At 46.6% G+C, this 25,578-nt stretch overlaps 1 protein-coding gene across 1 annotated transcript in view; it reads right to left on the bottom strand.

Moving 5' to 3' along the window:
• Positions 1-23,297, bottom strand: part of CAPN8 (calpain 8) — a 76,530-nt gene extending 53,233 nt beyond the window's left edge. The window contains exons 1-2 of the mRNA XM_070473752.1: positions 23,061-23,297; positions 13,468-13,537 (exon numbers count right to left, since the gene is read on the bottom strand). Coding sequence (XP_070329853.1) covers positions 13,468-13,537; positions 23,061-23,297 — 307 coding nt within the window. The remainder of the gene's footprint in view (positions 1-13,467; positions 13,538-23,060) is intronic.
• Between the last annotated feature and the right edge of the window lie 2,281 nt (positions 23,298-25,578).

The following is a 25,578-nucleotide window of genomic DNA, read 5'->3' as shown; positions in this document are numbered from 1 at the left end:
TACATCTCCTGCATTGGCAGCCAGGTTCTTTACCACTAGTGCCACCTAGGAAGCCTGAAACAGAGTACGTGGCTTATCAAAAATGACATGGTTTACCAAAAACGACGGTAAACAGTGTGGCACCCCCAAATCCGTCCTGGGATCCTCAGGCTTCCAAATGTACATGTGGGTCCTCAAAGTGCGACAAACATGAAGCACAGCCTAAAGGAGAGTCTCCACGGCAAGATGAGGATGGCCTTCCACATATTAAAACATAAGGTGAAAGGACTTCCCTGAAAGTCCAGTGGTTAAGACACAGTGCTTTCACTGCAGGGGGCATGGGTTCAATCCCCAGTTGGGGAACTAAGATCCCACATGCCATGCAGCACAGCCAAGAAACAAACAAACAAAACCAGAGAGCAGGTAAGTGAGCTCAGATATAAAGCGTCTGGAGCCCAGTAGGGTGTTGTCAACAGAAAACAAGGTATTTTTATGCTGGGGAAACATCCTGAGTACAGTGGCTAAAAGCAAAAAGATGCAAAAAGAGACAGAAAGGAATCAAAGCTCTTAGAAGGAGGGGCAGAGGTGACCCTGGCCAGGCTGCTGGGCAGGGGGCCACAGAGAAAGCAATTTCCAGCAGCAGCCAGGGCAGGCGTGCCTAGGGCTGGTCTACAAGAGAATAGTGTTTCTTCAAAGACGAGAGTAAGGACGGTGAGCAGCAGTTCAAGAGGCTCGGCAGGGTAAAACGTGACTAGAATGCAGGAAGTCCAAAGGGCCAATGGCATAACTCAAGCCCAGTAGGGCCATGGTATAGACAAAAGAGGATAAACCAGTCACAACTGGCTTGCAGATCTGCTGGGCTTGGGCAGTGCTGGCCGGCATAGTGATGCGCGTGTCTGAATTGGGAGGTTTCACATAAACAACCAGATTTCTGGCTTCTCTGAAAAACTACCAAATCCAGCCAAAATTCCTCTAGTCATTCTACAAATATTCATTAAGCACCTACACTGTGCCAAGCAATATTCTAGGCCCTAAGGATATAACAGTGGTGGGGAGGGGGTGGAAATCCTCCATGTGATGGAGTTTCCATTTTAGTGGGAAAGACAAGCTAAATAAAGCCACATGCCAGGTGGTTATATATGCCATGAAGGAAAAGGAAGCCAGGTGAGATGAGTGAGAATCACGAGGGGGCTGTATTTGAAGGCAGGGCAGTTGGGGTCAGCCTCCTGGTTCCTTGGGTACCGTCCAGTTCAAGCTGGGGGATGGCTCCCTGTCATGCAGGGCATGGTCTCCAGCTTGCCACAGTCTCCACTGCTTGCTCCTGTTACCTACTCCTGGCCTAGAGGAGCAGGCAAAAGGGCAAGATGGCAAGAGGGAGGTGACAGGAACTGACAGGGCCAGGAGAAAGTCCCTGAAAGAGACGGGCATCTGGGAAGGGCTTGTAAAATGGCTTAAACCGGGGCAATGGAGACACTGCTTGTTCTCCATCTTCAAATCAATGTAGCCTCTTAGAACAAAGGAAGCATCTGTCATTCCTCCGGTGAGCGGGTGGCATGGATTTGCTTCCGGGAGGACCAGGTCTTGCTGGAGGAGAGAGCAGAGGAGGGAAAAGGAGGACCCATATTTCTGTCCTGCGGGTGGTGGGAACCAGAGGTATAACCTGTGAACCGCAGCTCGGATGCGCCTGCGGAAGCTTCTAGTAAACGCCCCCCGGCTGAACCAAACTCCATGGAGGCCCAAGCACAGCCGGCAGCTTCATGCTTCCTGCTCCTGCACCAGCTGGTCTCCACCTCAGCTCCTTCCTCTTGGTGAGGAGCCCCCGCACGCGGCACACAGGCTCCCTGCAGGCTTGGGGACCCGATGTAGCATCCTCAGTGCTCGGTCAACTACACCGTCTGCAGCGGGCCCCCGGTCTCCCAGAGTGATGCCCTTTGACCGGCCTCATTGGAGGGAGCAGCGGTGTGCCCGCTAAGAAGCCAGAGAGGGTGGAAGGAACCCAAGACTCACAGCGGTGCCTGATGCGGAAACTGTCCTTGCGCCCTGGGGTGGTGTCTGAATGTGGGAACCTAACCCGGGGATGGGAGTTCCCTGAGGCACAGAGTCGGGCCTTAACAGTGGGGGTCCTATTGGGTCCGTGGATGACGCTACAATTACGGTCCTCTAAAAATATAGGACAGAAGTGTTGGGTTGGCCAAAAAGTTCGTTTGGGGTTTTCTGTAAGGTGCTACAGAAAGATCTGAACGAACTTTTTGGCCCACCCAATGTGTCTGCCACCACCTCTCTGAGCAGGAATCAGCCACACTCTGAACTGGGTTTTCAGACCCAAACCTCAGGCTGCTCAGCCAAGCTCAATGAGCACTTCCCCCACCGGCTGGGACCACTTGCCACCTCCTTATCAGTTTAGTAACCTCCAGGGCAAGAGGTGGTCTCCCTAGGGACTCAGAGGCTGGCCTGCACTTTTTGCATCTCTCTTAGGAAGTGAGGGACAGTCAGGATATCTCTTAGTAAAACTGAAGGGCACTGACAAAATTCCCTTTGCTGCAAAAAGAAATCGACCCCTGGTAGAAGCAGCCTAACATCCTAGTAATGCAGAGTTCTTAATCTTTCCTATGTCTGGACCCTTTGGCAGTTTAGTGAAATCAAGATCTGATCCCAGGATAATGTTTCTAAATGGATAAAGTAAAATATAGGACTACAGAAACTATATTGAAACAATTATTGAAATATTTTTTTAAATTATAGTAAGGTTTCTACTTCTTTATTAATATTCTATATAAAAGATTTGGAGTGGGGTCTAATAAACAGCATAATTATGAAGTAATGATGAATATAAGCGGTATTTTGAGATATTTGCAACAATCATAACATAATATGAATATGATCCATGATTTCTATTACCGTGCTTCATTACTTGCATTCATACCAAAAGGAAATAAGTTAGTGAGGGTTAGTGTAACTAAAGATGCAAGAGTACAATTCTTTCATGGTCTTAAGATTCTGTTCTACAAATCCTCCTTAATACATTGGTTCAAATTCATACTAAAGTGTAAATGGTTGCCCTGGACCCTTTTCTCAGAGTGGATGGGACAGTGGTGTTAGTGGGACCAAACATAAGGACACTAAGCACTAGGGATCAAATAGAAGGGGAAGATATTTCACAAAGAAGGCGAATCACTGAAAGCAGGAGAAGACCATTAACAAAAGCAAATGTCCCCGTGTCACTTAATGACTGGGCTACAAGTTCCTGTCATCTGCAGAAGTCTAACCTTGTACTCTCCAGAACCAATGAGGGGGGTCTGGTGCCTTTGAGTTCTCTGAGCCTTCCCTGGATTGCTCATTAAAAGTAACTAGTGAATTGACTTACTTTGCCCCAGACCTCAAAGGATGCTACTGATCAAAAGGTATCAAGAAAAATGCCTGTGAAGATGCTGACACCAGCCCCAACTGCTGAGGGCTGCGGGGGCCTGGCCTCTGTTCCAGGAGAGCAGGCCTTTCTTGGTGGGGGAGTGTGGCTCACAGAGAAAAATTGACGCAAGGGTTGCATCAGAGAAGGTGCCTGGATTTAGGTGTCCTTGTTCACTCTTTTTTGTCTATAGAGACAAGTGAAACCAGCCAGTTATTCCTTTTCTGAAAAAAATATATCAAATATAAAAACCCTACTTGATAAATACAACAAAGGTGAAAAAGATATCAATTTCATAAAGGTGAAGAGAAAAACCAAGTCACTAGAGAAAGGAAGAGGTAAGTACACATGAACACACACAGAGAGAAGAAAATAGCAGGATAAAGAGAGAAACCCCAATACTCACCAAACCCTTCAAAGAAAAGCTTAGCTCCCTCACTAATCCTGCTCTGCATGGAAAATAAACCACCACTAGATCAAAAGCCTGGATAAACATTGTTTCACACTTGTTATTCAGAAAGCACTCTAATTCCTATCTAAATTCTGCAAGTCTGTTTCTCCTTTGTTAAGGAAAAAAATCTGCTCCTCATTCCTGAAAGCAGCAGGGCATAAAAGATGCCCAAAGACACATAAAGCCCTGTTGCATTTTCACAACTGTAGGCATAAGTGATACCCTGTCTCAATGTTTCCCCACCTGAGAATGCAGTTTGGTGAGGGTGGTGGGCCTGCGTGGTTCTGCTGAGCCTGCAGAGACAGGCTGACTCAGAGCAGTGTCCTCCCTTGGGGGCCACAAGATCCAGCAAGCAGAAGGAGCTGGCTTCCTCCCCGTGTTCCTTTACTCACAGCCACCGCAGGGCCTTGGGACAATGTCATTCCTGATGTCCCTGGGTCATAAGTACTTCCAGTGATCTAAGGATAGATAAGCCAACAAGCTGGTTTGCATGAACTTTGAAATCCTTCAAAAATAAAGATGACCCACAAACTGCAAAACAATTATACCAAAAAAACTCTTGCACTGTTAAGAAAGTTCTAGGACCCATAACAGGTTTCCCAACCTGGGGATCTGGCAAAGGGACTGAGAACCCCCAGAAAATTTGACTTTGGAGGCCAGTGGGATTTGATTGCAGAACTTAACACAGGGCTGGGGAAACAGACTCTTGGAGTGCACAAACAAAATCTTGAGGACCCAGGAGAATTGAGACAGTCACAAGAGACTGACCCAGACTTACCTGTGAGTGTCCAGGAGTCTCCAGTGGAGGCGTGGGTTGGCAGTGGCCTGCTGCAGGGTGAGGGGCACTGAGTGTAGCAGTGCATGCATGGGACCTTTTGAAGGGGGTCACCATTATCTTCATCACCTCCATCTCAGGTCAGACAACAGGGAGGGAACACAGCCCTTCCCATCAACAGAAAACTGGATTAAAGATTTACTAAGCACGGCCCCACCCATCAGAACAAGAGCTAGTTTCCCCCACAGTCAGTCTCTCCCATCAGGAAGCTTCCATAAGCCTCTTATCCTTATCTGTCAGAGGGTGAACAGAATGAAAACCACAATCACACAGAAAACTAATCAAACTGATCACATGGACCACAGTCTTGTATAACTCAATGAAACTATGAGTCAGGCCCTGTAGGGCCACCCAAGACAAACAGGCCATGGTGGAAAGTTTTGACAAAATGTGGTCCACTGGAGAGGGGAATGGCAAACCACTTTGGTATTCTTGCCTTGAGAACCCCATGAACAGTATGAAAAGGCAAAAAGACATGACACTGGAAAGATGAACTCCCCAGGTTGGTAGCTGCCCAGTATGCTACTGGAGATCAGTGGAGAAATAACTCCAGAAAGAATGAAGAGATGAAGCCAAAGCAAAAACAATGCCCATTTGTGGATGTGATTGGTGACGGAAGTAAAGTCTGATGCTGTAAACAGCAATACTGCATAGGAACCTGGAATGTTAGGTCTATGAATCAAGGTAAACTAGAAGTGGTCAAACAGGAGATGGCAAGAGTGAACATCAACATTTTAGGAATAAGTGAACTGGAATGGGTGAATTTAATTCAGATGAGCATTGTATCTACTACTGTGGGCAACAATCCCTTAGAAGAAATGGACTAGCCCTCAGAGTTAACAGGAGAGTCTGAAATGCAGTACTTGGGTGTAATCTCAAAAATGAAAGAATGCTCTCTCCTCATTTCCAAGGCAAATCATCCAATATCACAGTAATCCAAGCCTATGCCCCAACCAGTAATGCTGAAGAAGCTGAAGTTTAACAGTTCTATGAAGACATACAAGACCTTCTAGAACTAACACCAAAAAAAGATGTCCTTTTCATCATAGGGGACTGGAATGCAAAAGTAGGAAGTCAAGAAACACCTTGAGTAACAGGCAAACTTGGCCCTGGAGTACAAAATGAAACAGGGCAAAGGCTAACAGAGTTTTGCCAAGAGAACGCACTGGTCATAGCAAACACCCTCTTCCAACAACACAAGAGAAGACTCTACACATGGACATCACCAGATGGTCAACACTGAAATCAGATTGGTTATATTCTTTGTAGCTGAAGATGGAGACGCTCTATACTGTTAGCAAAAACAAGACTGGGAGCTGACTGTGGCTCAGATCATGAACTCCTTACTGCCAAATTCAGACTTAAATTGAAGAAAGTAGGGAAAACCACTAGACCATTCAGATATGACCTAAATCAAATCCCTTATGCTTTATATAGTGGAAGTAACAAACAGATTCAAGGGATTAGATTTAATAGACAGAATGCCTGAAGAACTAAGAACAGAGGTTCATGACATTGTACAGGAGGCAGTGATCAAGACATTCCCCAAGAAAAAGAAATGCAAAAAGGCAATACGACTGTCTGATGAGGCCTTACAAATAGCTGAGAAAAGAAGAGAAGCTAAAAGCAAAGGAGAAAAGGAAAGATATTCCCCTTTGAATACAGAGTTCCAAAGAATAGCAAGGAGAGATAAGAAAGCCTCCTTCAGTGATCAATGCAAAGAAATAGAGGAAAACAGCAGAATGGGGGGGGGGGGGGGGCAGAATGGGAAAGACTAGAGATCTCTTCAAGAAAATTAGAGATACCAAGGGAATATTTCATGCAAAGAGGGACACAAAAAAGGACAGAAATGGTATGGACCTAACAAGCAGAAGATATTAAGAAGAGGTGGCAAGAATACACAGAACTATACAAAAAAGATCTTCATGACCCAGATAACCACAATGGTGTGATCACTCACCTAGAGCCAGACACCCAGGAATGCGAAGTCAAGTGAGCCTTAGGAAACATCACTACGAACAAAGCTAGTGGAGGTGATGGAATTCCAGTTGAGCTATTTCAAATCCTAAAAGATGATGCTGTGAAAGTGCTGCACTCAATATGCCAGCAAATTTGGAAAACTCAGCGGGGGCCACAGAACAGTCAGTTTTCATTCCAGTCGCATAGAAAGGCAATCCCAAAGAATGTTCAAACTACTGCACAGTTTACTCATCTCATATGCTGGCAAAGTAATGCTCAAAATTCTCCAAGCTAGGCTTCAACAATACGTTAACCATGAACTTCCAGATTTTCAAGCTGGATTTAGGAAAGGCAGAAAAACCAGAGATCAAATTGCCAACATCTGTTGGATCATTGAAAAAGCAAGAGAATTCCAGAAAAACACATACTTCTGCTTTATTGATTATGCCAAAGTCTTTGACTGTGTAGATCACAACAAACTGTGGAAAATTCTTCAAGAGATGGAAATACCAGACCAGCTGACCTGCCTCCTGAGAAATCTGTATGCAGGTCAAGAAGCAACAATTAGAACTGAACATGGAACAACAGATTGGTTCCAAATTGGGAAAAGAGTATGTCAAGGCTATATATTGTCACCCTGCTTTTTTAACTTATATGCAGATTACATCATGAGAAATGCTGGGCTGGATGAAGCACAAGCTGGAATCAAGATTGCTGGGAGAAATATCAGTAACCTCAGATACACAGATGATACCACTCTTGTGGAAGAAAGTGAAGAGGAAGAGAAGAGCCTCTTAATGAAAGTGAAAGAGGAGAGTGAAAAAGTTGGCTTAAAACTCAACATTCAAAAAACTAAGATCATGGCATCCAGTCCCATCACTTCATGGCAAATAGATGGGGAAACAGTGGAAACTGTGAGAGACTTTATTTTCTTGGGCTCTAAAATCACTGCAGATGGTGACTGCAGCCATGAAATTAAAAGATGCTTGCTCCTTGAGAGGAAAGCTATGACCAACCTAAACAGCATATTAAAAAGCAGAGACATTACTTTGCCCACAAAGGTCTGTCTAGTCAAAGCTATGGTTTTTCCAGTAGTCGTGTATGGATGTGAGAGTTGGACCGTAAAGAAGGCTGAGCACTTAAGAACAGATGCTTTTGAATGGTGGTGTTGGAGAAGACTCTTGAGAGTCTCTTTGACTGCAAGGAGATCCAACCAGTCCGTCCTAAAGGAAATCAGTCCTGAATATTCAGGACTGATGTTGAAGCTGAAGCTCCAATACTTTGGCCACCTGATGCAAAGAACTGACTCATTGGAAAACACCCTGATGCTGGGAAAGATTGAAGACAGGAGGAGAAGGGGAAGATAGAGGATGAGATGGTTGGATGGCATCACCAACTTGATGGACATGAGTTTGAACAAGCTTTGGGAGTTGATGATAGACAGTGAAGCCCTGCATGCTGCAGTCCACGGGGTCACAAAAAGTCAGACATGACTGAGTGACTTAACTGAACTGAAAAATAAAGACATGTTGTCAACTTCAGGATGGGATTTTTTTATTCCAAATATATTCCAAATGCCTGATCCAGCCTGACTGCTAAGAGTGATACTGGCAATAAAGGAAGAAAAAATACAAGTAGCCTCTGATTTAGGCTACCCTATTTTCATGATTTAATAATGATACAAGGCAAAGGTTTTAGAAAACAAATCAGATGTAAGTAAACATTCATGGAGCCCTGCTACACCCGCAGGCACTGTGGATTATAGAGACACAGAAGAGAATCAGTCCCACGGTGCGTACAGGCTGGGCATCCAGGGTTATTACATCCACTTCCACCCCCACTTACTGCCCACTACGGGAGGACAAGGAACCGTGTTAATTCCCTACCCATCACAACCACCAGGCAGGCTGGGTTTGACTATATCCCCACTCTACAGCTGTGCTAACTGAGGTGGTGAGGCCACAGGCAGACTGTGAAGACCCAGGTCTCCCTGCAGGGCTCTCTGCACTCCAGCTGTGAACGAGGCACTGCTGGTGGCAGCTTCAGAGAGAGAATGGCCCTTACGGAGGAGCATTTCCTGGAGCGCTGCAGGGTGATAGATTCAGGGGCGGGGGTTGGGGGTGGGGAGAGAAGAGGGCAGGACCAATGAGTCAGAAGGGCAGGGGTGACCTGGGTTGGGGAGAGCACAGTGTGGCCAGACCTGGTGCCTGCCAGCCCACTGACATACTGAAGTAGGCTTTCTCCATTCTGTCAGCCCACTGCCACCTCCTTTTGGAGAAGTGTTTTGGGGGAAGGCCTGCAGTCACAAGAGCAAGCCCATGACCCAGGATAAGCCAACCACAGAGTCCCTCACCCCACCAACTGAAAGACCCCAAGGAGTGGGCAAAGAACCCAACCACCAGACCAGAGACTTTTTCTGAGATTAAACCAAAGCTGGTTCACAATCGTCCCAAGTTGACATCTGGAACCTTAGTAGTCATCTCTTCCGCTGCTTGGAGCCTGCTTAACCTGGGAGAGGGTGGAGCAGACACACAGAGACCAGCAGAGACATGACAGGCAGAGAGAGCTCCAGGAACATCTGGATCCCTGGACCCAGCCTTCCCCAGGCCAGCGCTGCCCTTCCTTTCCCATGGTCCAGGGGGATGAGCCAACAACTTCTTTTTCCTTAAGCTGACTGAGTTGGACTTCTGAAGTCAGTGACCAAAGGAGTTCTGGCCAGTGCATGATCATGACATATTGCATCAGGTGAATGAAGCCAGAAACATGAACTTCATGGTGGGACAGGATCTATTTCTGCAGCCTCAGAGGGACACGCATGGGTCAACAAGAGAGAGACAGTGCGGGGACAAACAGCAGAGGGACCGGCGAGATGCCTGCAGTTCCCTGGGCAATGCACCAGCCATGAGCCTTCGCTGGAAATGGGTACCATAGACGTACCCTACAGGGAATCCTACACTTAACAACTTACTCGCTCATGATACGGTGAGACCCAGAGATCCCCTCATACTGGAGGGACACTGTGTGTGTGGCCCTTGCCAGATCTGGTGAGTGTGGGCTCTGCCAGGAAGACGTGGAAAGGCTGAGGCTGAAGGGGACCCTTTCTTAGTGCACCGAGATGATGAGTGCCAGGCCTGAAGATCCAGGGAGGGCTTTTGTCTAGGGGCTGTTTCATCACCAGACCCCTAGTTGATTATGTGTGTGAAGGCAAACCACCCTGTCCTCCAGCAGAGACCGAGTCACCCAACAAAACGCGTACGACACTGTGAGTAATTATCTGGAGCAACTGAATCTTTAGCATTGCAGACTTCCCAGTCTTTCATCCTATAATAACGTCACCAAAGAAAGTTAGCTCCTGGACTTCGCATGAGCACAGACTCTGGTGGGAGCCCAAGACTCACAAGGTGAGGACTCACATGAAGTTCTTGCAAGAGTTAGATTTTATATATATATACATTATATTAAACCAGTTATCAAAATACATTTTTAAAATTAGGATAGAGTAAGATTCATGCCTCTTAACATTCTACATAAAAGTTTTGGAGTGGTACCTCATAAGCAGTATAATTAAGAGGTAATGATGAGTATAAGTGGTATTTTGAGATATTTACAACAATTGTAACGTAACAGGAATATAATCCATGATTTCTATTACTGTGCTTCATTGCCTGCATTCATACCAAAAGGAAATAAGTTAGTAACTAAGATGTAATGGTACAGTTCTTTCATGCTCTAGAAATAATACTCAACACACAGAGGCTCCTAGAACCCACTGACTCAAATTACACTGAAGTGTAAATGGTTGTCCTGGGCCCTTTCTCAGAGTAGATAAGACAATGGTGATAGTGAGACTGATCAAATAGAAGGGAGACATATTCCACAATGACTGAAGCAGCCAAACTCCAAACCTGCTGACAAACACCCTTCCACACACACTGTGATGTAGAAGGACATTCACTGCAACATTTAATTTAATAGCAGGAGAGAGAAAATAACTCAAGTGTCCATGGATAGGAGACAGGCTAAATCAACGGTGGTACATCACACAATGGACTGCAATATTCTGAGTGGTCACAGAAGAACAAAGCTCAGTCAGACTTCCCTGGCGGTCCAGTAGGTAAGACTTTGAGTGTTCACTGCAGGGGGCGTGGGTTTGATCCCTGGTTTAGGAACTAAGATCCCACATACCATGAGGTGCAGCCAAAAAAATAAATAAAAATGAAAAAAAAAAAAAAAGAATGAAGCCCTTCATACACTGACTTGGAAAGATCTCCAGGAAATTTTATTAAGTGAAATAATGACAAATAATGGCAAGGTGCCAAACAGTATTTACTGAATGCTATCTTTAAGGCAAAAAAAAGAGATACACATTAGAATGCGTTTTAAGATTTGCTTGAATTTGAATAAAGAAATACTGGATGGATTTTAAAATGGTTGCAGGGAAACAGAATAGATGGAGATAGATGGGAAGCCAAATTTTCACTCTGGACCTTTCAGTTTTCATTTTTGAACAGTGTATACTCAAAATAAAAGTAAAATAACAGTGACACAAAGCTGTGTAAAGGACATCATTTTCATTATATAGATAAACTGTAAAAAAGTAACAATAATATTTAAAATCTGCATTAGACCCCACTGCGCTGTGTTGGATTCTGTCAAGCCTGCAAGGCACTGGGCAAGCATTAATCCCTGTCACTCCCTGACAGGTGCCTCTTAATCTCTCCATGATCCACCCACTGTTAAAGCCGCCAGGCCCAAGTCTCATAGTCCACACGGATTGCTGTCATGCAGCTCCTGGCATTCACCCTGGGGCCAAGTTGCAGGCCCAGCACCCAGGTACCCACTTCGATGCTTGTTGCAGCTCCATCTGGTCCACAGGCCCTCTGGCCCCATACCAAGCACCCTTCAGGAAATTGGACTCAACAAGCCTTTCCGCTCTGTTCATTAAAATCCACCAAGGCAGTGCTGGGCTAACCCAGGGCGGCCTCCACGGCGTTGCCCCAGCACTTTGATGTGAGTTGGATTCGGGGAGTCGGGTTCATTTCCTGCTCCTCCAGCCGCCGGCTCCATCAGCAGCACACGCTCACCATGGTAACGCTCTGGCCTCTTTTGGGAAACTCTCTTTCCTCCGAGCTTAAAACTCTTCAAAGGAGGATCTCTCCAAGTCAATCAATTAAAAGACACTAAATACCTTTTCCAAAGTCAACCCAACTACAAGAAGTTGTTAAAAGCATAAATGTGAAGTTGTGTTTCCCTGAGATGCATGCTATATTAGGTTAAGCATTTCGCTTGAAGTAAAAAGGCACAGTACACTTACCAGAACAAGAAAAGGTCAGAACAGAAGCCCTCCGGGAGCCCTCACCTCACTCAAAGGCTGAGGACACGGAGGCTGTGGCTTTCAGGGACTGGGGCACATGTCTATGTGGTACCCGAATGGTTCTCAATGCTTTGTACTCACGCTCCATGAGCTCTGGCTAAGGGGATATTTGCTATACTCATTAAAGGAGAGAACATTGGAAGCATTTAAAATGAATGCCAGCAGTTTTCAAAATCATAGAGGGTTTCCAGCAGGCTGAAGAGAACAGGTCTGCAGTGCAAGGAGAAAAAAGACGGAGGGGAAATCTCCGGAAAGATAAAGGGCGATGGGGCCATGTGGATGCGGAGATTTTGTTTGTTTGGCTGACTTTCAAGCAAGCAGGATTTGTTTCCTCCTGTCTTCGTTTCCAGTTCTATATCCTGCAGCTGTCACCGGCTGGCCGTTTGGAAAACCGGCGAATTCAATTCAGAGCCATGTTGTCCCTAAAATGTCAGTGTTGTCCAACCCAATGCAGAAACCGTGAGATCCTGGGATCAGGAGGGCTTATGAGATCAACAATGCTAATCTGCTATCAAACAGAACCTTAGTTTCCAACACTTAAGGCTAGAACTTACAAAACAAAATACATTATTCCTCTAACTTAACTGTGCCTGATTTGGAGGGAATATGAAAGATTGGAAAGTGAAGGTTCTTAATCCCATGATTCCTGGCCTAGGAAAGAAAGCCTGGCTGCAAAGCTAGGATTTTTGTTTTCTTACTCATGATAAGAGCATCTATTGTGACAGCAGGTGGCGCTAGTGGTGAAGAATTCGCCTGCAATGCAGAAGACAGAAGGGACTCGGGTTTGATCCCTGGGTGGAGAAGATCCCCTGGAGGAGGAAACAGCAACCCACTCCAGTATTCTTACCTGGAGACTCTCACGGACAGAGGAGCCTTGGACAGAGTCCAAGGGGTCACAAAGAGTTGAACATGACTAAAGCGACTTAGACACCTAATTGTATACATGTGGCCACTCCACAGGACGAATCATGTCCACTTACAGGAAACTATTATCAAAACACAGCACAAGGACTCCCCCACTGGTTCAGTGGCTAAGACTTCGTACTCCCAATGCCGGAGGCCCACGTCTGGTCCCTGGTCAGGGAGCGAGATCCCACATGCTGCAACTGAGAGTTTGCATGCCACAACTAAAAGATGCAGCATGCTGCAACTAAAACCTGAAGCAGTCAAATAAATATTTTTAAAAAGGAGAAGAACACAGTTATCTACTGTATGCCTATAATCCTAGCTTGTGACTCTAGCATTAAAAAGGGTTAAATGAGCATATGGAAAATCTCTTGGTTAAAAGGAACCAAAGGGAGTTCCAGTATTCCAGACCCAGAGGGGAGAGTGCAGTCTCAAAGACCCATACAGGTAAGTGACAGACCTAAGGTAGACAGTCAAGTCTAACAGCGTAATCTGATGTTACTCATTACACACACACCTGCCCTCCCCCAAAGCAAACAGGACTCTCCCCAGTGACTCACCCAGGGCACCCTGACAGATGTCTGTGCGCGTGGCTCCTCCAACGATAAACTGAGGGCTGGGGCACAATTCCTGGAAACAATCGGGGACAAAACACAAGTCACAAAGATGCCCAGTGATGGTGGCATCAAGGGTGAAGGAGCTTGATGGTCACAAAATTCATGGAAGAAGCCCAAGGGATCATCTATTGCATGTACCGCATTTTATCACTGAGGATTCTGAAGCCCAGAGAAGGCAGGAGAGCTGCCCACAGTCCCACAGCCAGGGCTGGCAAAGCAGGCGTTGGAGCCCACAGCTCCCCTTGTGAGCAGGCTTTTTATCACTCAACATACGGTGTGGGTGTGTGGGTGTGAAGGCGGGGAGGCAGGAGAAAGGCAAAGGCTAAGATAATGACAGGATGAAACGTGATCTCACTGCTGGGACAACACCCCTATTTTTAGGGAGAGGATGAGGCTAATGTTTAGCACTCTAAGAAAATGCTCTGCACCCTGCGGACACTCATTAAACACTTGACCCAGTGATGATGACCCTGTATGCTGAGGCTTCAGAAAGTGTCCTGTCCAGAGAGAACTCAACCTCACTCCTACATCTGACCTGCACTCCGCCGCCTCCCTGCTCAGCTATCTCAGAGTGGCACTTGTCACAGGCAAGCTCGTGGCCCTAGAGCTCTATTAGGGCACAAGAAGGCATCCTGTGGGCCTGCTTTCTTTCTGGTTTACCCAGCAAGGATGTACATCCAGCAAGGATGCACTCAGCGCCTGTTCCATACACGGTACCAGTTGCACCATATCAGGCAGGGGAAAGATGGGAGCATGGTGACACAGATGGAAAGAACACACATGGTTCTTGGCCTCAAAGTGCTTTCAGCCTACGTGGGAAACCAAGATAGACATCCATGACAAAAATCAGAGGCAAGGGACTTCCCTGGCTGGCCAGTGGTTAGGACTCTGCGCTTCCACCGTAGGGGGCTTGGGTTGGACCCCTGGTTGGGGAACTAAGATTCCGCAGGCCACGCAACATGGCCAAAAAATAAACAATAAATAAAAATTTTCTTTAAAAAAAAATCAGAGGAAAAGCCGAGTGCCTAATACTGGAATGTAGACCACAGAAAACAAAAGGAGAAAAGGGAGCAAGGCCCACGAGGGATTATGCCTGAAAAGACTTATTAGATGGGAGATGATACATGTGCATGAGAAGAGCAGAATCTAGGGCAGACAACGGGCTTCCCAGGTGGCACTAGTGGTAAAGAATCTGCCTGCAATGCAGGAGACGTAAGAGACAAAGGTTCGATCCCTGGGTTGGAAGATCCCCTGGAGGAGGGCATGGCAACCCACTCCAGTATTCTTTCCTGGAGAATCCCATGGACAGAGGAGCCTAGTAGGCTACAGTCCATCGTGTTGCAAAGAGCTGGACATGACTGAAGTGACTTAGCAGATGTGAGGACTGGTTCCCAAAGGAGAGATGGGTCTGCCTCACCACCAGGCACACTCTTAGGGAACAAGGGTGGGACCTCAAGGGACAAAAAGGAAGCCAGCCCAGTTTTGCTGTATCAGGGACTGTCTGACCAACAAAGAATGGGAAATATTTCCATCTTACTCCATGAGTGACTGCGTGCTAAGTCACTTCAGTCATGTCCGACTACCTGTGACCCCATGGACTGTAGCCCGCCAGCCTCCCCGTCCATGGGATTCTCCAGGCAAGCATACTGGAATGGGTTGCCATGCCCTCCTCCAGGGGATCTTCCAACCCAGGGATTGAACCCTAGTCTCTTATGTCTCCTGCATTGGCAAGCAGGTTCTTTACCACTAGCACCACCTGGGAGGCCCATCTTACTCCACAGAGATAAAGAAATGGTGGATCAAAAAGGAAAGGAGAAGCAAGAGAATGATGGGCTGAAGGCAGACAGAGAGAATGGGTGTGCAGCCATGAGCTGGGATTCTGAGGTTCCGGGACCATGCGGAGTGGAGGCTTCTGAGTGGCAGCCCTAACACCCTTGTATAAACCTCCTGCCTAAATGGGCAGCCTTTGGGCTGGCTTTTTTTCCTTCCAAATATTTTTTTTAAAAAATCACTAACTTGTTTTTTATTTAAATAGTGTGTGCCCATGGGTTAAAAACAAAAAATGTAGCAGCAAATAATGCTATAAAAACAAAATAATTCCTTTCACTTTAGATTCCTTGCTGTTAACATTTCTTGTATACCCTTCCAGAAACTTTTGATGTAAAAGCATATTTACATATATACGGCTTCTCTGGTGGCTCAGATAGTAAAGACTCTACCTGTAATGCAGGAGACCCAGATTCCATCCTGGGTTGGGAAGATCCTCTGGAGAAGGGAATGGCTACCCACTCCAGTATTCTTGCCTGGAGAATTCCATGGACAGGGGAGCCTGGTGGGCTACAGTCCACGATATCACAAAGAGTCGGACATGACTGAGTGACTAATACCTTATATATATACATTTTCTATCTGTATATCTTTGCTCAGCACATACAGAGCTTTATCATTTCATTATAAGCACCATGAGTTATTTAGCCAGCCTTCCAATGATGGAGCTTAGTTCTGCTTATTTGTTTCAATCTCTAGTGGCAACTTTTTGTTTTTTTAATTTGTCTGCACCAGGTCTTAGTTGCAGCATGTAGGATCTAGTTCCCTGACCAGGGGTTAAACCTGGGGCCGGTGCCTTGGGAGCGCGGAGCCTTAACCCCTGGATCACCAATTGTTCCTCCAGCGGCATTTTACAGACAGAAGTGACATGAGCCAAACTAGGGGTTCTAAAAGTGGGCAGCAGCAAATTCTAATCCCAAGTGATCAAGAAGATCCCAGAGTCCAGACATCTTCTCTTGGTGGGCAGAAGGTGGAGAGATTTGAAATTTTAATTAATAAAAAGGGAGAGACAAAAAGAAATGTTGAATGCTATTTAAAAAAAAAAAAAGGAAGGGCTGAGAGCATGCTGAACAGAGGTTTGGCAGAATCTCTCTCCTTAAAAACCTTCTTTAAAGAGTCTCCAGCTCCTCACCTCCCATCCACCCATCAGCCTCTTGAAGCCTGGCTCTGATCTCCCAGGGCTCCATGAAACTCCTCTCACCTGAGTCACCAGCACTCACAGAATGAGCTTCGCCATCCTCCATCTCACTGCTCTTTACACTTGATACTGTTGCCTGTTCCCACCTTCTGAAACCCTCCTCTCTTGGCATCTGAATCCTCACTTGCTCTTGACTTTCTCACCTCTCTACTCCTTGTCAAGTCTCCTTCAAGACTTCCTCTGCTCTGCTCATCCTCAAGACCAGGAACCCCTGAGCTGGGTCCTCAGTCCTGGGCACGACCCCATCTCATAGAGCAATAACATGCCCGAAGCCTTCTCCCTGGGTGATGCCATCCAGACCTGTGGCTTCAGTTACTAAGTACAGAATATGCTGATGCTCCCAAATCACTCCCCCAAGCTGTATATTCAATTACCCACGTCACACTGTCTATATAGTAGATGCGCTCTAGACTCATACCTAATAGGTCTAACAAGCTCAGCTAAAATGTTAAGTTTGGCTTGGAAAACAGAGTGGTTTGCAAAGGCTGGAGACAACAGAAAGTGTTATAACCAGAATGGTGCTAAGGGGTTCCTGTATGTGCCTGCTAAGTCACTTCAGTCATGTCCAACTCTTTGCACCTCTATGGATCGTAGCCTGCCAGGTTCCTCTGTCCATGGGATTCTCCAGGCAAGAATACTGGAGTGGGTTGCCATGCCCTCCTCCGGGGAATTTTCCCAACCCAGGGATCGAATGCACAGTTTCTTATGGCTCCTGCATTGGCTGGTGGGTTTTTAACCACTAGAGCACCTGGGAAGCCCAAGAGGGTTCCTAGGCAATGGAATGCTCGTTTGATTACATGTTATTCATTAGCATAACTCAAAATGGACACCACCACCCCCCAAGAGAAAACAACCAGGAAATTCCCTGACTTATATGTTGTATGAATCTCTCAGAGGCCACAGAATGCCCTCAGCCTTGCAAGGAGATCACATCTCAGCATTATGCCTGAAGAATATTCCCAAAGTCTTCTCTCCATTACTAACTTTGTATCAGAACTCAGATAAGATCAGAGATACAAAGTAACTTGGCAGTCAAAGACATTTAGAGGCAGGGCCCCTGCGAAGACGCAGGCTCCCAACTCCCTACACTTGGGACACTATATTTTCTTCCTTTAAGAACAAACATGTCTTTTCAGCAATAATGTTTACAATTTCTCAGGTAATCAGAACACACCACAAACTCAATTACTCAAGCCTCCTATCAGCCTCTGATGAAGTTACAAGAGAAACAACCGTATCAGTAAGAAATTCAAGGCAGGAAGTGATTTAAATCACATTCTCAGTGACTTCACAACTTGGAAACCCTGCTCCCCAGGATATTAGTCCATGTCTGAGAGTCTATGTTTGGCATCTCAGGAGCCCTGGCTGTGCACTTTTGGGAAAGCCAATGATGCTGTCATGTTCATCATCATCACCATTGATTATGCCCATGGGACTCAGCCCAGCACTCCTGTCCCTCTAGGGTCTGGCCCCATTTGACGTTTCCAGGCTTGCTCTCTGCTTCCCACGGTGCTCGCCTCTGACTACAGGCACTGCCGTCCTCTGAACAAGCTCTGCACGCACATCCACGGCCCTGTGCCCCTGCTCACACCATGCCTGCTCGGTCTTGATCATGACCCTCTTCTTTCACCAACATGCCCCCACCTCAGATGTCTGCAGTAATTAACCAGCCCCGATTCCATGGTCAATTTAACTGTGTCCACCCCTGAACTCCCGTACATTGTGTCCATATTTATATTTCACTCTCTGGACATTTTGTCTTACAGTAATAGCTAGAGACAGCTCATAGAATTGTGCATCTGCTACATGCCAGGAACTGGGCTAAATTCATCCTCTCATTCAAACTTCCAAATAACCCAATGAGGTAAGTCATATTATTATTCTTTTTTTTTTTTTTTTTTTTGGCCAAATTACATGGCATGTGGGATATGGAATCTTAGCTCCCTGACTAAGGATTGAACCCACATCCCTTGCAGTGGAAGCACAGAGTCTTAACCACTGGACTGCCAGAGATGTCCCATGTTATTCCCATTTTATAGATGAAGGAAACTGGGTCCTGGGGAGGTCAGTAACGTAGCCATACAGCTAATAAATGGCAGAGAGGGAACCAGAATCCTGATCCAGCTGACACCCAAACCCAAGCTTTTGGCCATTCTGCTGCCGGTCCGCTCTCTGACTATCTCCCCAGCTAGCAAAACTTCACAGAGGCACCACGCTAGCATCTGTACATGACCAGCTCTCAATAAATCAAGGCGGAGTTGAAAATTCCCAAATTCATTCACCTAAGCAGCAGCAGGTGGATAGGGTGGAAGCCCCACGCTAAGGCCTCGCCCCCTCATGCTTATCCGAACCTCCGAAAGGTCAACCCAGCAGACTTCTCTTAACTGGAGGTGGCTGTCCCATGAGTCTTTACCATGCAGCTGACATTGTCTCACACCTCTCTCTCTCTCTCTCTGGTTTTCTCCTCAGGATCAATAAACTGCTTAATTATAGAAAGAAAAAAAAAAAAGGACAGAGAAGAAAATCATTGACTGGGCTACACTGGGGCCTGCACACATTGAGCATCCCTCGAACCACAGAGGCCGGCTGGGCGTCAGCCCAGAGCCACAGGGAAGCTGCGAGACGGGAAGCCGCTTCTAGGAGTACTCCACGGTCTCACAGGCAGACATATCATCTGTGATAGGGCTGTGGTCCATGTCCAACACTCGTAGCGGAAGTGTTGTCTTAGGATCATGAATAGCTAAAAGTTTCTCCTGAGAACCCAAGCTTGACCATGAGATCTTCAGTCTGGGCAAACTTGTCCTCCAACCCTTCAAGAGCCCAACCAAACCTTTCACTCAGGACTTAAAATAGGCAGAGACACCCAGCAGGGGCAGGATGTCAAATTTTATGATTTCAGAAAACATGTAAGTATCAAGCTTTATGTATGATTGAGAGGGGAAAAAACAAATATCCATATAAATTTAGCCCATCTCCTCACCTTTCCGGAGAAGGCAATGGCACCCCACTCCAGGACTCTTGCCCAGAGAATCCCATGGACGGGGAGCCTGGTGGGCTGCGGTCCATGGGGTCGCCAAGAGTCGGACTGAGCGACTTCAGTTTCACTTTTCACTTTCATGCATTAGAGAAGGAAATGGCAACCCACTCCAGTGTTCTTGCCCAGAGAATCCCAGGACGGGAGAGCCTGGTGGGCTGCCGTCTACGGGGTCGCACAGAGTCGGACACGACTGAAGCGACTCAGCAGCAGCAGCAGCAGCAGCAGCATCGCCTTTCTCCCAAAGGAAGTAAAAATTAACATCTTTGTGGGAATGAGGGTTCTAAGAGCCACACCCGGGCAGCTGGCTTCAGGTGCCTAAAACCAGGAGCTGAAGGGCCATCGTCGAAGGCAGCAAGTAAAACAAAAAACAGACAACTGAAAACTGGGCACTTGAACAGGTGTTTCTCCAAAGACGATTTATGAAACGATCGATAAGCACATGAGCGCTTCCCTGGTGTCTCAGTGGTGGAGAATCCACCTGCTGATGCAGGAGACACGGGGTCATTTCCTGGTCTGGAAAGATCCCACATAGTGAGGAGCAGAGAAGGCCGCCTGCCACAACTACCGAGCCCGTGCTCTAGAGCCCAGGAGCTGCCACTACTAGATGGGCCCTAGGGCCCACGCTCTGCAGGAAGAGGAACCCCCACGACGAGAAGCCCGGCACCACAGCTAGAGAGGAGCCCCCACTCCCCAAACCTAGAGAAAGCCCACACAGCAGCCAAGACCCAGCATAGCCAAAAATAAAGAAAGAAAATGTATGGGGAAAAAAATAGGAAAAGATGCTTAACATCACTAATCATTAGGGAAATGCAAATCAAAACCACGATGAGATCACACTTCACACTCCCTGGTATGGCCATCACCACAAAACAGTAAATAACCGGTGAGGGTGAGGATGCAGAAAAACTGGAAGCCTGTACACTGCTGGTGGGAACATAAAATGGTGCACTGGCTATGGAAAACAATATAATTAGTCCTCAAAAGTCGAAAATAAATTACCATATGTGATTCTATTTCTGGATCCAGACCCAAGAGGAATGAAAGCAGAGATCTCAAAGAGCTATTTGTCCACCCATATCCACAATGGCCAAGAGATGCAAACAACCCAAGTGTCTACTGATGGATGAATGGATAAATAAAATGTGAAATATTCATACAGTGGAATACCATTCGATCTTAAAAAGAAAATGCCATCACATGCCACAACATAGATGCATCTTGAGGACATTATGCTAAGTGAAATCAGCCAGTCATAAAAAGACAAACATTGCATGATTTCACTTACATAGGAGGTACCCAGAATAGTCAAACTCATAGAGACAGAAGTGGAAGGGAAGCAGGGACGTAGAGTTATTGTTTAAGGAGTACAGAGTTTCAGGTTTGCAAGCTGTAAAAGTTCTGGAGACGGCTGGTGACAACAGTTGCACGGCCATGTCGATGCTCTTATTGTTGCTGAACTATACACTTAAAACGGTTCAGATGGTAAATTTCATGTTGTGTGTATGTTACCACAATCTAAGAAAAAGGGAAGATGGAAGAAAGAGGGAGTGGGGAGGGGAAGAAGAGAAGGGAGGGAGAGAAGAAGCAAATGAACTTATTAGTGCACCTCATTTCTGGACACCCCAACCTTCTTGCGGGCCCCTGAGAGACCTCAAGGAAGAAGGAAATGAAGCATCTGGGAACAGGCTGATTTTCCCAGATCCTGAGGCACATCTCTATTGACAGAATCAGGGTCATTACCAACTCAGGAGCCTATTCAAAACTCTGTAAGATCGTAGAGGATAAAGCTGGGTCCTATAACATGCCATGTGATGTGTGAGCACAACCTAGCCAAAAGCAGCCATGTGAGAATCCTTATTGACGACTGGGAATGGAGAGGGTAAATTTTGACAAGCTTTTATTCACTCATCTGAAAACTCTCAATAATGGGAGTACTTAGGTTTCACATTAATCAGGTTCTACTTACTGCCTCATCGTCTGGATTTTATAGCATTTTGCTGACAGGCACAAATCAGCACCTCATTCTGAAATTACCGAATTTATACGATAGTGAGACCAGGTGAAGACACAGTCTAGGGGAAAACATGGTTGAGGAAGTGAGGGCTCTAAGAATTTCAAATGAAGGAGGGACTTCCCTGGTGGTCCACTGGCTAAGACTGTGCTCCCAATGCAGGGGGCCCAGGTTCCATCCCTGCTAGGGGAAAAAGATCCTATATGCTGCAACTAAGCATTTACATGCCACAATTAAGTCCTGGCACAAACAGATAAGATAGATAGATAGCTTCCCTGGTGGCTCAGATGGTAAAGAATCTGCCTGCAATGCAGGAGACCTGGATTCGATCCCTGGGTTGGGAAGATCCCCTGGAGGAGAGCATGGCAACCCACTCTAGTATTCTTGCCTGGAGAATCCCCAGGGACAGAGGAGCTTGGCAGGCTACAGTCCACGGGGTTGCAAAGAGTAGGACACGAATGAGCAACTAAGCATAGTATACATATAAAGGAGCTTCAAACAAAGGAGAAAAACTCGGCAAAGGCTAACGATACCTGACTTGGGTCACCAAGTGAAGCTTTCTGCCCTCCCACCTTATCCACCTCGCCTCCCCAGGCTCCCTGGGATCCTTCATTCCTCTCAAATGCATCCTCTTCCCTTAAGTCTTTCCGTCATTCAGTCTTAACATCCCAGGGTCCCACACCCACGGTTTATGTCTCCGTTAGCATTTCCTTCATTCTGTCCAGGATGTCAGTCCTTTATTCACTTGTCTGTCTCCCCACAACCTCCATCAGAGCTGAGGCCACAGCTGATCCCTCAGTTTCTCCCCAGCCACTTTCCCAAACAGGGCAGAGCCAACACCTGGCCCAAAACAGGTCTAAAAAAAAAAAAAAAGACTGTTGAAATGAAACATGGCTGTCAACTCCTGGCATTAGACTATAAACCCAACCTGGATTTTGCCAACATCGCAAAGTACCCAGATAGGTTCCAGAGAGGGGTGGAAAATGGCCATGGAGGGCTGGAGGGAGGCCAGGCCAAGGAGTTCTGCTCAGAGGCGGTGCTCAGTTGCTCAGTCACATCCAACTCTTTGCAACCCATGGACTGTAGCCTGCCAGGCTCCTCTGCCCATGGGATTTTCCAGGCAAGAATACTGGAGTGGGTTGCCACTTCCTTCTCCAGGGGAGGTAACTGTTTTGTAAAACTGATAGGATGAAAACAGAAAGGGAAGAGATAGCTGGAGGTAAAGGGTGGTTCTGACCCCAGGATTCCAATCTAACTTGTTTGGTTCCAAAACCTATGCATGCTCTTCCCTCTATACTTTATCATCTCTGAAAAGAATTTTTTAAGTGGGGGTGCCAGGGTGGCAGTTGTCTGAAATATGGGTTCCAGGGGCTCAGGGTCAAGAACTATAGCGTCTCCCTCAACTACTGCCCGAAAGTGAGGAACCTCCATCCTGACTCTCAGCAGCAAGCCCGTCTCCTTACCGTGGGCCGCTTCCAGACAACACCTTGAGTCTGGGGGGAGCAAGGTCCAAGATCCTTGTAGCCCAAAGCTGACGGGCACGCTGGGAACTCTGGGTCCTTAAATAGGACCCCCGAGTCCAAGCACTGCCGCCTCAAGGTCTCGAAGTCCTGGCCCAAGTACTTCACGGCCTTCTGGCTGGAGCCAAGGCCTCCGGCGGCCGCGCGCTGCCTGGCTACTCGGGCCGCCAGGGCTGCCATGGCTGAGGGCTCGGTGGGGGAGACAGAGGGCAGGGATGCTCCGTGCTCTCGGAGACCTGCCCCGCTGGGAGGGAAGCTATAAGGCATCATGAAGCAGGGGAGGGGCGGGTGGAGCAGGTAAACATCTCACCTGAGGGTCCCCGCCCCACTGGCCGCCCCCTCCAGAGAGCAGTGAGTCAGGGCCAGGAGCAAATATGTACCCAGGGTGCAGGTGGACCTGCCCCGCCCGCCCCTTCTGCCTTTCAGCAGACAATCTGGAGGCTGGGAACCTTCCAGGGCCCCTCCCAGGCCATAAGCCTAAGACATTCTTGAGGATCACAGTCACCCATCCCCATCTCTTTGCAAGACCTGCTTACTCATCATTGGCACCATCAGTTGAGATGAGAAGGCTTATTGGGTAGCGTAAGGCCAGTATTTACCAAAGAATTGGTTCTCAGCAGAAGGCAAAGGGGTGGAAGGGGTCACCTTTCTTTCCAGAAAAGTTTGGCTACATATTTTCTAGAAAGATAGACATATCAGAGAAGGGTGAGTCATGGAGAGCATCAGAGTAACCCCAAGAAAAAGGGGCCCCACCTCTGAGAGAAGGGCTTGGCCTTTTCCTGGGCATCTATCCCAACTCCACCAGTAATTAGCCCTGTCACCTGGGGCAAGTCATTTAACCTCTCATCCCCTTAATTTTCTCACCTGTAAAATGGAAGGTAATAGTAGGATCTACCTTATATAGGGTTGTTTGGAAGGGTGATGAGATAGGACATAGAATTTGCTTAGAAGAGTACATAAGAAGCACTCAGTAAATAACCAGTCATCATTATTCCTGGGACCCAGGACCAGAAAGAGAAAGCCTGAGGACCAGGGGTTGCGGGTTCTGTGGATGGCCTCTAAAGGCCATACTTGCCACAAAAAGCAAGGAGATGGGTTTCCCAACGGAGCCCTAAGAAAGGTGCAGAGCCTGCGGGCAAATCGATCTCTGCCCAGCGAAAGCTGTCAGTCTTCTAACCTATGTAACTATGTGCTGTGCTTAATCACTCAGTCATGTCCGACTCTTGCAACCCCATAGACCACAGCCCGCCAGGCTCCTCTGTCCGTGGAGTTCTCCAGGCAAGAATACTGGAGCGGGTTGCCATTTCCTTCTCCACTGTAACTACAGAAACCAAATTTGTGTTGTTTTAAAGCCACTACATTTGTCATAATTGGTTATGGCAGAAATAGAAAATTAATGCAGGAAAGAAAACGTAATATGAAGAGTGATTACATACAGGGGAGGAAGGAAATAGGGAGGGGTAGTCCAGGATAGAAATTAGACTTATTTTATAGGTTTGACTTGGAACGTGTAAATATTTAATCCTAAAAACTGTCGTTAAAAAAATCCATAAAATAAAATGGGATGAACGTACTGGCAGCATACCATTCAGAAGTTCAAAGTGGCTCAAAAACACAGTTATTTGGTTACAACCTTTAATATGACATATCTTGGAAGAAAAACTTATGAAACCACAAGAAAAAAATCTTACACTATTTTCACTAATCATATGGTTGGTAATAAAATTTTTGTCATTCTTTCGAAATTATTGTGTGACTATTTTGGGAGAAAGCAAATGAGAAGTACTTGATATTCTAATTCTATAATTCGGTGTCGTTAGAACTCAAATTCTGGGCGTGGGGTAAGGGAGATTCATACTTAAGATCCAAAAAATTAAATAAAAATTCTACCAGTCCTCAATTTGGATAGAAAGCATCATCTTAAAAAAGAGACAGTTGTGGGTTCTAATCTCAGTAGAGAAATAGGCTCTGGGACACCTGCACTGATTGTTTTTCTCAGGGCTCCAATTTCCGAGGCCTGGTCTACCCTAAGGATGGAAACACCAGTGATTTTTGAAATTTGGGGGTGGGGAGAAACTGAAAAATGATCTCCCAAAGATATCTAGTCCTAATCTCTGGAACCTGTGAATAGTATATAACTTATGTGGAAAAAGGATTTTTGCAGAAGTGATTAAGTTAAGGATTTTAGAATGAGGAGACGATCATAGCTTAAGTGTAATTACAAGTATCCTCATGACACAGAGGTTGAGGGAGATTTAACAACAGACAGAAGAGGAGAAGGTACAAACAGAGGCAGAGAGACTGGGGTGATGCTGCCTCAGGCCAAGTGCCAGCAGCCATCAGAAGCAGGCAGAGGCCGTAAATGAATCCTCCCCGAGAGTCTCTGGAAGGGCTGTGGCCTTGCCACCATCTTGGTTTCAGCCCCATGGAACTGATTTTAGACTTCTGGCCTCCAAAACTG

This window comes from Odocoileus virginianus, chromosome 11 (genome assembly GCF_023699985.2).
Source record: "Odocoileus virginianus isolate 20LAN1187 ecotype Illinois chromosome 11, Ovbor_1.2, whole genome shotgun sequence".
Classification (NCBI taxonomy): Eukaryota; Metazoa; Chordata; class Mammalia; order Artiodactyla; family Cervidae; genus Odocoileus; species Odocoileus virginianus.
Note: the sequence above shows the minus strand (reverse complement) of the source record. Positions and strands in the feature narration are given on the sequence as shown.